The sequence below is a fragment of the Rattus norvegicus genome, chromosome 18 (genome assembly GCF_036323735.1).
Source record: "Rattus norvegicus strain BN/NHsdMcwi chromosome 18, GRCr8, whole genome shotgun sequence".
Taxonomy (NCBI): domain Eukaryota; kingdom Metazoa; phylum Chordata; class Mammalia; order Rodentia; family Muridae; genus Rattus; species Rattus norvegicus.
The window spans coordinates 23,509,747-23,522,810 of record NC_086036.1 but is presented as its reverse complement, the minus strand read 5'-3'; the positions used below and the strand labels follow the sequence as shown (position 1 = coordinate 23,522,810).

Here is a 13,064-nt window from a genome sequence, read left to right as displayed (position 1 = left end):
TGATGTAGCACAACCAGCTAGGCCATAGATAGCATGTGTTCTCTCTCTCTCTCTCTCTCTCTCTCTCTCTCTCTCTCTCTCTCTCTCTCTCTCTCTCTCTTGCGTGTGCATGTGCGCGCGTGCGCATGTGCGCACACACACACACACACACACACACACACACACACACACCCCTCTTCCTGTTATCTTTCACTCTGGAAGAAAGTAGAAGGCCATTTAAGGATGTCTATGAAGAGATCCATATGGTAAGAAACTGAGATCAGTTGATCATCAAGAAATAGGAGATTCTTTTCCCAGCTATCTGAGGAAAATGTCTTAGAATGGATTCTCCAGTCCCAGCCAAACCTAGACAAGCTTGGAATGGCCCCATTGGTCATCAGAAATCTGAGTCACTGGAAAACCCTTTATTTATGGAAAGTATGTGATAATGAGTGTTGTTTGAGCTGGTCAGTTATAGGAGTGATCTCTCATGTTTCACTGGATAACTAATAAAAATAAATTTACTAGTAATCTCATATAATGTACATTGGGCAATTTCTAAAATCCATGTTTCTGGCCTATGTTATGAGCTTCTCAAAGTACTGAATTTATAAAACATGGGTCATCTCAGCATCATTAAAATATTTTGATTAAATATAGGACAACATAACCTTGATAATACTGTAGAGTGTGTTGATTAAATAATGCAAACATTATTTTTTTTTTTCGGAGCTGGGGACCGAACCCAGGGCCTTGCGCTTGCTACGCAAGTGCTCTACCACTGAGCCAAATCCCCAACCCCTTATGCAAACATTATTATCCAGAAAGACTTTATTGCCATGACTGTCTATAATTGGGTCTGCTGTATTAATTTCACTTTTCCTAAAATAATTGTTTTCTTAGGAAAAATGCCCAAGCTTTTTAAAGCAACTAGAATATGCAAGTAAAAGATAAAAATCTTGCTTACCCACACCCAGATATAACCATAACATTTTGGTGCCTACCATTTTATTGTATTTTGAGTAATATATCATTAAAATGTGAGATTGTATGGTAGATACTTAACATAAAATTCTAATACCAGTTAGTATTCATTTTATTATGATCTTTTATGTTCTAATATTGCCTTCGCCACAGTAGATAAAGTTAATGGTACACTTTCACAGCAGCTTGTGCTAGACAACTAAACACAGAAAGCATTCACTCCCACCCCATCCAAACACTAGGTTTGTCTTTCTAAAATACCACTAAGGCCACATCGTTCTACTCTCAAGAAAACCTCTGTGTAATCCATTTTACCCATCTTTCCTGTGAGACCTGGCTCTAGTTCCATCAGCCCCTGTTTCTTTCATTTCCCGACAAATCCTTCATCCTTACAGTACACATCAATGTTTTCCAGAAATAAGGAAATAAAATGCTAGCCTACAACATAATAACATGTCCTCTGATTATTTTACTGTCACTCCTCTTTTTTAAAAACCGCTTTACCTTGCTCATTTTGCTACCTAGCTTGGTGCCACATTCTTTGTTTGGCCTGGAAATTTTCTTCCAGATAATTAAACTTGGTTCACTCCTTTGCTTCATTCAACCCCCAGGTCAAAGGCCAGTTCTTCAGAGAGGATGATTTTCTAGAACAACTAATTTATAAAGGCTACATTACTGCTCTTTTTAAAAAAAAGTATCATTTGACATTACCTTATATTCGCTCCATTATTTGACACTTTGTGTATGCATGTGTATAACGTCTGCTGTTTGTCTCTTTAAACATTTGTCTAGCTTATTTTACATTGTATCTTAGTGGCTTAACACAGTATCTGGAGCAGGGGGCATGGAAGTGACTCATGATATAAAAGCACTTGCTGTGCAAGAGGGAGGACAAGGGTTTGGATTGCCAGGGCTCAAATAAAGTCCAGGTAGATGTGGAGGCTGCCTGCAATCCATAGGCAGAGGCTTGGTATTCCTCGGGCAAGATGGCTAGCTAGACTATCTGCAATTGGCAAGCTCCAGTTTTAGCAAGAGGCCACACTTCAATAAGTAAAATGATATCAACTGAGTAAGACAGCCAATGACAACTCTGGACTTCTATATGCATGTGCAAATATGTCTACATACAAGAACATGCTCACCATATCACATACATCTGTCCTAAGTGTCTGTCCTAAGACAGGTGATCAATATGTTTATTTTAATTGATGATCTGTATTGATTCGCTTAATGATTGGTAAGTTAACAATGACTTGTTAACAATAGCTAGGTAGCTTTTCTCATTGTTGGCAAGTATGTCCTAAGCACATGAATCGTATATAAGCTCTATATGTCTATAGGGAACACATGTTTTATTTAGTTCCTAAAATTTAAGAGCTTAAAAGACAAAAAATTACTACACTGCTTTCCCTAAAATAATTCTATATTTTTATAACCACTCTTTATGTGGGAGATACTCCTTTTCTCATCTGGAACAACAATATGCATTTTTGTATAAGACTGACATTTAATGTTTTGTTTCCGTCTAAGACTGGGTTTTACCCTGTAATCTGGGGTGGTTGGGAATTCCTGGCAATCATCCTGTCCAGCCTCCTAAGCGCTGAGCCACCATGCCAGGCCAAGGTTGCCACTTTAACTAATGAAAGGTGACTGTTCTTATAAGATATTTTCATTACTGGAAGACATCTTGTATGTGATTATTCACCTGTTTCCTTTTTAGATTGTCTCTTCATATCCTTTGATCATATTTATTGTGATTTAGTGTCATTCACTGGCCAAATCTCTTTATTGAGTATTGCTTCATTGTCTAAATTATTCTAAAGTACCATTTTCCAGCTTGTCATTTATCTTTTCATGTTGGCTACAATTATTTTTAATTTTTCAAGTGTAAAATTTACAGTTAAATTAATTATATCTCTTCCAATTCCTAATGGCTTCTAAATTTGCCCTTGGGTTAGAAAGTCTTCTAATTCACTGCATAAAAAGAACCAACTATTCCCTTCCAATTTTTTTAAACAAGGAAGAGTATAGTGCATTACAACTATACTTTGAGAGTAATGATTTCTGTTTTTGTTTTCCCCTTGTCTAGCTCCTGAGGTATAATTCACTCTTACTCCACTTTCAAGGAAGGGAAGTTGAGAAGTTCAACACTTCTGTATTAAAACTCCTTCTCCCTTCGTCTCTTCATACTCCTTAAAACATACCATCAAACATACAGAAACTGCTGGGCTCGAGAGCCAAGTTCGGGAAAAGAAATTCTTTTATTGCCATGTCTAGTAGCGCTTTGATATTAGCACACAAGAAATACTAGATCAAGAGATCCCCCACATTTTGCCAACATAACCGAATTCAAGAAATGTCAAGTTGCCCGAAATGTTGATTATCCCTTTAAACGAAGGTTCATGGCTTTTGAAGGGAACACGTCAGAGTTCTCTTCTGAACGTCCTTACATTCTAGCATTCAGTTGGGGAGAAGGCTCGGGAAGAAGCCATGCAAAACTCAGACAGATCTGACCAGAGCCACCCAGCCTCAAGACCTCAAGAAATTAATAAAAACAGGTAGTGGGGGGAATCAACAGAAGTTGTAACGGGGCGGTAGTGTTCAAGGACAACACTGTGATTTCCGTTATCCAAGTTGATACATCAGAAAAAAGAAAACTGTTTTGAGTTGCCTTAGAAAAGTTAAACATTTGATTCCTGTGTGGTTGAGGGCAGTATGTAGTCCACATGAGGGTGTTTTTGATTTGAACTTTGCTAATGCCTGCTGTGGTGGCCCACACAGCTGGAGACAAAGCCAGGCTGAAGGCTACTCGCCCTCACACAGGGTTCCCTGGGGAAGGGAGAGCACCTGGGTGAGGGGACTCAGCGTGTTGCAACAGGCCGAGGTCATTTTGGCTGCTGCACCGCTCCGAGCATCCCTGCAAGCAGAGGACATACCTTGCATCTCCTGGGACCAGGCCCAGCAAGCATCCTTCCCCTTCCATCCTAAGCCGCGTCTCCCTAGCAACCAATTTGGGAAGAAGCGCCTATAGGTGGAGTCACGTGTGCCTAGGACTTCCGGGTTCTAGCAGTGACTTCCGGTTGTCAGTCTCCAGACGTGCAGCGGCTGCGGCGGGGACGCGGTGGAGGCCTGGGCTCAGTGGGCCGGCCTCTCTCGTCCTCGTCCGCCCGTTCGAGATGCATCCGCGGCGCCCTGAGGGCTTCGACGGCTTGGGCTACCGGGGAGGCGTGCGGGACGATCCGGCTTTCGGCGGCCCCTTCCATGCGCGCTCCTTCGGTTCAGGGACGGAACTGGGCCACTGGGTGACAACACCCCCGGACATCCCGGGCAGCCGCAACCTGCACTGGGGCGAGAAAAGCCCTTCGTACGGTGTGCCGTCCGCGCCCCCGACGCTCGAGGGCCCCGCGGAGGAGCCCTTTCCCGGCGGCGGCGACGGCCCGCGGCCGGGACGGAGCAGCGGTGAGGGTGCCGGGCCAGGCCGGGCGGGTGGGCCCGCGGAGTCCGGAAGCGCGCGCAAGGCCCGCCTTGGTTCTTGCACACGCAACCACACCCTCTGCCCTCCTTTCGTCCTCTGCCCTGAAGGGAGCCTCCTCCGCACGCGATTTGTGCTCGGGGAATCACCGCACTGGGTGACTTCTCCGTAGCCTAGGATGCATGGGTAGGAGAGTTTAGGAGCCCAGGAACGTTACCACTGGTGGCCTGAAGCAGCAAAGAAAGATTATTTACTGTCGTCAGAATTACTTTGGCAGGTGGATTTTCTTGATTTAGTTAATTGACTCAGTGTTTTGGAAAGACGCCTTTTAGTCTAGGCAGATAGGGGTTGAAGCTTGTCTCTGCCAATCATAAATTTATTTTTAACCCTGGTTCCTCTTTTTTCATCTCTTTAAGACTTGCCTTGTGACTGATTATTTCTATGAGAGCTAAATAAAATGAATAACGAAATAATGTAAACATGCACAGTAGGATAATTAATCTCCTTCACGTACCCTTTTTAACCATGGGAGTTCTGATTCTAGTTCCAAATCCACGGCTCTGTGAAGTTTTTCCTTCTCCTGATCTAAAACTTCCACTTAATTGTTAGAAACACTCATATAACTTGACTTTGTAAGCAATTACTCTTTGTGGAATGTCATAGAGCTTCAGTTGCAACTACATATTTGGTTTAAACTATGTATGTTTAAGATCTGTTTTCTTAAAATGCAAATACCTGACTCTTTTCTGGGAATAACAGATTGTATCATTAAGTATTAAGCATTCTATAAATAATCGTGGTACTTATTCCTCAGTTTTTATGGAAGCTGTTAGCAAGCAAGTGACTATAAGTTTGCCAACAAGGAGAGCCTCACATAATTAACAGCATTAAGCCTTCCTAAAAGGTCACAATTTCTCTAGTATTTGTATGTGTAAACACACAGAAGAAAGCGCTTCAACATGAAGCTTTCTAGCTTGTATGTCTTTCACGGTGAGGCAGGTAGCTGTTCCCAGAGCATGCTTACATGGCCTATTCTTAGGGTATTCACATCATAATGGACCATCGCTTCATTGGAAGGACACGGGAGAGAGAATGGCTTCTCGAGAATATTGATATTTAGTGTCTACTCCACTGGCTAAATTACCATTAGGAGTTTGGATTCGTTATTCCGGAGAAAGACTTCTATTTTGACGTGTACATAGGAGTTTTCAGCTGTTAGTTTTCAGTAATGTTGTAGAAGGGAGCATGTAATATACCTGTCCCAGCACAGTCTGTTAAGCAGCTGTTCTTAACTATTTAAAACTTAAGATCAGCCTATATATATTGATAACACAGCGTTTTTTGAGAGATTTTACATGGAACGGTAGTCCTTCGGTGATAATAGATGGCAAATTGTACAGCATAGGCAGTGAATTCCTTAGTGAATCAGAATGACCACAGGAAATTTTAGAATGATTGTAATCAGAAGTTAAAATCGGCAATGCTTAGGTTTTATCTGAATGTTAATTTGATATGCTCCATACACAGTTTTAGCACTTTTTAAGATAGTTGTCTTCAATAATAAAACTTTCAAAAAAAATTTTTTTTTTATTGGTTAACAGTCACGACTTACAACCATCCCGGATAGCAAGCCCTTGTGACAACAGTCCATTGGAATGAAAGTACTATTGTTCCTTTAAGAGGTCCATATCTTGGGATTTGCCATAGGCTCAACCAGAGTTGTTCACTATTTAAACTGACTCCCTATTCCGTATCAAGATCTGAGTTTTAAATGAACAGCATGTTACTCTAAAATCTTGGTTATCACAGTTAATATAATGCTGGTTATGAGTAATCTTATTCCTTTTATTTTAGAACAGTTGAATAGATTTGCTGGATTTGGTATTGGACTTGCAAGGTAATCTTAAACTTTTTAAATTTATTTTGAGTTTTTCCTTTAATTATAATATTAAATGATTAACATTTCTTTAGGTTTTAGTAACAGATTATGTACTTACCTTGTAGGAATTCATTATTTAGAATTCATAACTTGATGTTTTAAATAGCGGTGGAAACCAGTCATTCCATTGCATAAACACAAAGTAATTTTGTAGTGAATATGATAATAACTTTCATTAGCCTATCGGAATAGAATAGAATGTAATCTTTCTTCTCAAGGTGATAACACGGTGAACATTTCCCTAAACATTGCAGTGGTACCCAGGAGGTTTTGCAGTGTGGAGGCAGGAGTTTCGTTTTTAGGCACCATTTGGTGTTCAACCTCCTCCTTCTGTTTTGATATGTTTATAGTGGTCATTATAGGTAATATCATTCATCAGTCTTATTTATGGTATTATGAATAAAAATTTCATAAATCTTGGACTTGTGCATTGTTTATCCTTCATACCAGAGTGACCTTCATCATTTTAAATATCTTAACCAATAAAATGACCTCATTTACATATTAAAACCTGAGTGATATTAGTGTCAGCATGGATACAAAGATATATTTTCTATTCTGCTAATCTTTTTAGCCTAATTCTTTATAGTTAAAGCTTTATACCATTTTATATAATGTTAATATATACGAATGCATATATCACTTTAGAGCTTAAACCTGTAGCAGTAATTATTTTACAGGGAACATATTCAAAAGAAATATTTGATGCATAAAGTAGTATTTAACATGGTCATTAAAAATCCTATTTTTTTTTTTTCTTTTTTTCGGAGCTGGGGACCGAACCCAGAGCCTTGCACTTGCTAGGCAAGCGCTCTACCACTAAGCTAAATCCCCAACCCCAAAAATCCTATGTCTTAAGTACCAAGTACATCAAAATAAGAATTTCTAAAATGAGGATCTTGGAAAGCAAATGACTCTTCATATGAGAATTTTGTTCGTAGGACATTTTTAAAAGGGGAAGTCAAGGGGCTGGGGATTTAGCTCAGTGGTAGAATGCTTGCCTAGCAAGCGCAAGGCCCTGGGTTCGGTCCCCAGCTCCGAAAAAAAGAAAAGGGGGAAAAAAAAAAAGGGAAGTTAAATGATGTAGCATTTCTCATGTCAGAAACACAGACAGTATTTTCATCTTACTATAGATACTTACGAATTTGTGGGTCTAGATATAATTTATATTAAATTTGTTGGTATTATTTGAAGATGTAAAGGAATTAAATCCTCTTAATTGTGAAAGTGTGGGAATAACTTCAGGTATATGTATGTTATAGATACAATCTGTAAATGACATTATATATATATATATACACACACATACATATGCGCACACATATAAATTATTTCTGTACAGTCTCTTTACAGAAAATGTACTGGCCCATCCTTGTATTGTTTTACGCCGCCAATGCCAGGTAAATGTAATTTCTTGGATTTCTAAGACAAGCCGAATTCTAATTAGGAGTATAGAATTCTTGTAAAATAACCTGAAATTGTATACCCATTATCCTATGTAAAATACTCCAAGGTATAAAATATCAGTTTTCAAACTTTGTAGTCTTAAAAACTCTTCAAAATCTTAAAAGATCTTTTAGCAGGACAGTGAAGATGCTTTCTTATCTGGGTCATGTCTGTCAGGAGTCATGATTTCAGAAATGAAAACTGATGTTAATAATGATCTAGTTTGTTAAAATAATAATGCATTCATCAGATATTACCAAACAGTCTTTACCAGATGTATGGTTTTTGAAAATGTCTTTACTGTCTGGAGCAACAGGAACCAGCTTCTCATGTCTGTTCTTCCAGTCAGTCTGATAATAGAATATTGTTTTTAAAAGAAACAAGAATATCCTGTACATGATGTCCTTGAAAATAGGAGTCTTTTTATTCTTTTCAGATACTGTGCCTTCTGAAGTTAACACTGAAACTTACTAAGTGGTGGTTTCTTAAGGATTGCGTGTAGTGTGAAATCTGAAGCAACCTAATTTTTTAAAAACTCTTAAATTAAAAGGGTCAACATTAATTTATAATGCATCTAATGCATTATAATTATATCCACACCTGATTATCTATCACCCTGTATTGGTTATTTGAAAATTGTTGATTCACTGACTTACGTGCCTAGGTTGTAAAACACTGAATACCAAAATTCATCTCCATTGAAAGACCCACTTAGCTCACAAGAAGTCTGTAATCCCTGTATATTCTTAATGAGATATACATTCCCACAAAAACTTTATAAAAATTTTATTAAAATGTGTTAATAATAGAAAACATACAAAATATGACATTTCATACATGTCTATGATGTCCTTTGATTTTTCCTGTCCCATTTACCTTCCCTTGTCCTTCCGCCTGCCTTCTACTTGTCTCTTTCTTATTTCCAAATAGTGCACATCCTGCCCTTTATTTTTCTATTATTTCTTTAATTAACAAAAACCCTATATTCTGTAGATGAGAAAATATATAGTATTTGTCTGAGTCTAGCTTATTTTGCTGACTCAGATCTCTTAGTTCCTTCCAGTGTATTTTTTTTTTTTTTGTGGTTGCATAATGAGAGAGAGGGAGTGAGCACGGGCATGAGCACGAGCACGTGTGTGTACAGACGTGTGTGTACAGACGTGAGTTCTGGTTTAAGTGTTCATGAGGACCTCCAGCACTCCCCCAGCAGCAGCACTGAATGAGTTCTTTCTCACAGTCACCAGTACTTGTTCTGCTTGTTTTCTTGGTTATAGCAGCTCTAGTAGGAGTGAGATGGAGTCTCAGTAAGTTTTGATTTATAGTTCTTTGGTACATAGTGAATCTTTTTTCTTGAAATTTTTTGACCATTTGTATTTTTTTCTCTAGAAAACTTCTTTTTTTTTTTTTTTTTTTGCCTACTGATTGATTGGATTATTGGGTGTTTGGTGTTTAATCTTTTCAGTTCTGTATGTGTTCTGGACAGTTGTTTTCTTGTCAGACGTCTCACATTGTGTAAGCTTTGTTTACTTGGCTGATCAGAAGCGTTTTAATTTATGCTGTCCGATTTGTCAATTTGTATTTTTATTCCTGCATTATTAAAGGCCTTTTCAGAAAGTTCTCACCTATGTCAAGATTTTAAAGTGTATCCTATGTGTTCCTTGGCCAGAATCAATGTTTTAACTCTTATTAAGGTGTTTCTCATTGGTACTTGGAGAAAAATTAATAACAAACACCCTAAGAATGTTCTGTTCCTCCCTCCCTCCCTCCCTCCCTCCCTCCCTCCCTCCCTCCCTCCCTCTCTCCCTCTCTCCCTCTTTCTTTCTCTGTCTGTCTGTCTCTCTTTTTATATGTATATGAGTGCTTTACACACTAGAAGAGGGCATTAGATCCCATTACAGATGGTTGTAACCATGTGGTTGCTGGGAATTGAACTCAGGACCTAGAAGAGCAGCAAGTGCTCATAACTGCTGAGCCATCTCTCTAGGGCCCCTCCCCCCATTTCCTTTCTCTTTCTTTCTTTCTTTTCAAACAACAAAACAAAAAAACAAGCTCGCCTTGTTAATTTATAAGTACCCATTTGGTCTGAGTATGTAGGTGAATGGCTGAGCATGTAATAGGCCCTATGTATCAGTATTACAAGGGGAAGATGTATAATCTCAGGTGTAACCTAATAGTTTGTATGAAAGTAATGCTTTGACAGAGTATTTTTAAAAAGAAAAAAATGATGTTCTGTGATGAAAATAAAAGTGTCTAAGTAGGTTGCAAATACATCATGTAAGAATTTTGTCTCATGACAACCATCTTCCCTATGTAACACAAAATATTAACTAGAAAGGTGATGTGTACCTATAGACTAGGATTACTTAGTTACCCTTTGTATTTCTCCACCGAGGGTACTCTTAAAGGAAGATTGCTTGTCCTTCCTGTGAGAATCCAGAACATAATAGAAAACATACAACCGATGCTTCTGCCTTGATATTCACCATTGCTCTTATGCTCATAGCACGTTATCAGCAGTGGGAAAGGCAGATGGTGCTGAGAAAAACTGAGAGGCCATGTTGAACCTGCCAGGCCTATGGTAAAGTAATGGAGCTCTCAGCAGGAACTGGCTGTCTGGTAGCAGGTGCTACCGTGTGACTTAAATTCTTTGTAAAATAATTTTCTCACATAAGACAATCTAAATCAGTACAAATTAGTCTGTTAGTACTTGTCACTGAAAAATGAGAATGCACAGAAAAATAACTACCTAAGTAGTCTTGGCAGTTGTAGACGCCCTAGAACAGTCAAATTCATTTGTATGTATCTAAATTGTGGCGATATTACACCGTAATCCAGTATACATCGTTTCGACATGTTTGGCTGGTTTATAATTCCTCCATCGATCCTAAGCTATAGTTTAAAAAATGCTTGGCCAAATAAGTATGAGTATGTGATTTAGGTCCAGAGCTTAAAGCCTTACCTCTCAAACAGCAAAGTCCTCTTTGTGGTTTTCATTACTGGGTATTTGATGTTCTAGTCTACACATTACATTTATATCGCTGTATGCACAGCACCTAATACTTATTTGAAGTGGTTATTATTTGATTCTAGAACTTAACTGTTATTTATGCTAAACTTGACATTTTTGTGGCCTTAGTATTTCTTGAGAAAACAAAAATATTATATATTTTTACAGGTCAATTACCATGCTCGGCATTACCATCTCACTCCATTTTCAGTTATCAACATTATGTATAGCTTCAACAAAACTCAGGTGAGACTCTATTAATGCTATATATTTAAAGTGGTAAGAATTAAAGTAAGAATTCTCCTTTGAGTCTTTCAGAACTTCACTTAATTCAATGAACTTGCAGCGACCTGTGCTAAGTTCCAAGAGTTTAGCATCAGGTAAGGTAAATGCAATCAAGAGATTTCTGATTCAGTCCTAGAGACAAGAGTGTCAGCAGACGCTTGTGGTCCAGTGTGTGGTCCAGTATGAGACTATAAAGTACTGATTAACAGGTAGGAAGGAGGTACACAGCACACTTACATGCTTATTAGTTTTCTCATTGCTGTACCAAAATACCTGACAGCATCTAAGGAAGGAAGGGGTTATTTCGATTTGAAACACTGTCATCGTGACAGTGAGGACATGGGGGCCTGAGCTCAGGGTAGCTGATCACACTGAGTCCGTAGTTGGGAAGCTCTTGATGCTAAAGACATGAGCTGCGAATCTTTAGGGTGAGTCTTCCTCCTCAGTTAAGCATTTCTGTTTACACTGAAGATTCACCTTCACAGCTGAGCTTGAACCCAGGGTATGATGTGGAAAAGTGGTTGAAAGGAGATTCTGACTTCCATACTTATACTGAATTGTCAGAAAGTCTGCTTCTTAATGCTGAGGTAATGGTTTTATATGTTGATATTCAAAGGCAAAAGTAAAAGAGTGGTTACAATTTGGGGACTAGATATGCAGTATAATAGAACCTTGTAGCAGAGGTTGAGGGTAAGAGGAGGATGAAAAAGAACCAGAGAAGAGCAGCATCACAGAGGGCCCTCTGGGGTCTGCACTTTATTGTAAGGACTACAAGAGAACCACTGATGTGCTCCAGCAGTGACTCTTAGCCTGTAGGTCACGGGCCCGGGGAGGTGTCCAGCAGCCCTTTTGTAAGGGTCAAGTAGCAGATATCCTGCATATCAGATATGTAAAAAAATGGCAAAATTATAGAAGTAGCAGTGAAAATAATGTTATGGTTGTGGGTCAGCACAGCATGAGGAACTGTATTAGAGTATGTCACTGTGTTCGAGTAATAAGTACATGGTAAACAGATTGTGTGCATCAGAATTTATTTATTTTTGTTGAGGGTTTCTTTGTGTACCCTGGCAGTCTTGGAACTTGCTCTGTAGATCAGGCTGTCTCCTAACTCAGAGATCCACTTGCCTCCGTCTCCCTAGTGCTGGGATGAAAGGCATAAACACTACCTAATTAAAATCTAAATTTTGTATGTTTGACTTCTAAGAACTTTTCCACATAAATATTTGTGATCATATGTAAACATGTATATGCAAGGATATTATTTTGTGGAATTTCATATAATAACGAGCCCAAATAGCTGGGCAGTAGTGGCACTCTCCTTTAATCCCAGTACTCTGGAGGGAAGGCAGAGACAGGTAGATATCTGAGTTCAAGCCCAGCCTGGTCTATAGAGTGATTTCCTGGATAGCTAGAACTACACAGAAAAATCCCATCTCTCAAAAGCCAACACACAGAGAGAGGGGTGGGTGGGTGGGTGGTGGTGACTTGGAAAAATAAATGAGTATAGAAACTACCCTGTCTAGGAGTGGTGTCAGTACAGTAACATTTAGGTGGCAAAACACCAGGTGGCCTTTACAAATAAGAGACTATCTCTGTGTGTACCAATATGGAATGATTGCTGGGTTTTGTTTTGTTTTTTTATCGTTCAAGGCACATCTGCCAAGAATGAACAAATGAAAAAATGGTCTATCTTTCTGTGCAGACAGATACTCTGTTATGTGCGGAACTGACTCTGGAGGATGGAAGATAAAAGCTTTTGGGGGACTGGGATGAAAAAGATATCGCTTCTTTTAACTTTACAATGTTGCTATTTTATTTTCTGGTTCACTAATAACATAGATAATAACGATAGTAACAACACTGTGGAGTTATTATAGCAGAAACAGTGAACTGTTGCAGTGTTACATTAAGTAACAAGGTAAGGACCAGAAAAGTAGATTTAGGAGAGACTG

General features: G+C 38.9%; 2 protein-coding genes across 6 annotated transcripts in view; one reads left to right on the top strand and one right to left on the bottom strand.

Moving 5' to 3' along the window:
- The window catches only part of Sap130 (Sin3A associated protein 130), a 101,068-nt gene extending 97,030 nt beyond the window's left edge, over positions 1 to 4,038 (bottom strand). For all 4 annotated transcript variants that reach the window (XM_006254605.4, XM_006254606.5, XM_017601086.3 and 1 more), the window contains exon 1: positions 3,900 to 4,038. In XM_006254605.4, the coding sequence (XP_006254667.1) occupies positions 3,900 to 3,932 (33 nt within the window). In that variant the 5' untranslated portion in view covers positions 3,933 to 4,038. The remainder of the gene's footprint in view (positions 1 to 3,899) is intronic.
- The window catches only part of Slc25a46 (solute carrier family 25, member 46), a 29,178-nt gene continuing 19,325 nt past the window's right edge, over positions 3,212 to 13,064 (top strand). The window contains exons 1-4 of one of the 2 annotated variants that reach the window (XM_063277255.1): positions 3,212 to 3,520; positions 6,290 to 6,332; positions 7,717 to 7,774; positions 10,996 to 11,073. In XM_063277255.1, coding sequence (XP_063133325.1) covers positions 3,454 to 3,520; positions 6,290 to 6,332; positions 7,717 to 7,774; positions 10,996 to 11,073 — 246 coding nt within the window. In that variant the 5' untranslated portion in view covers positions 3,212 to 3,453. Of the gene's footprint in view, positions 3,521 to 4,080; positions 4,423 to 6,289; positions 6,333 to 7,716; positions 7,775 to 10,995; positions 11,074 to 13,064 lie in introns of those variants that run through there. The other variant, NM_001100515.1, reaches the window with a different exon arrangement.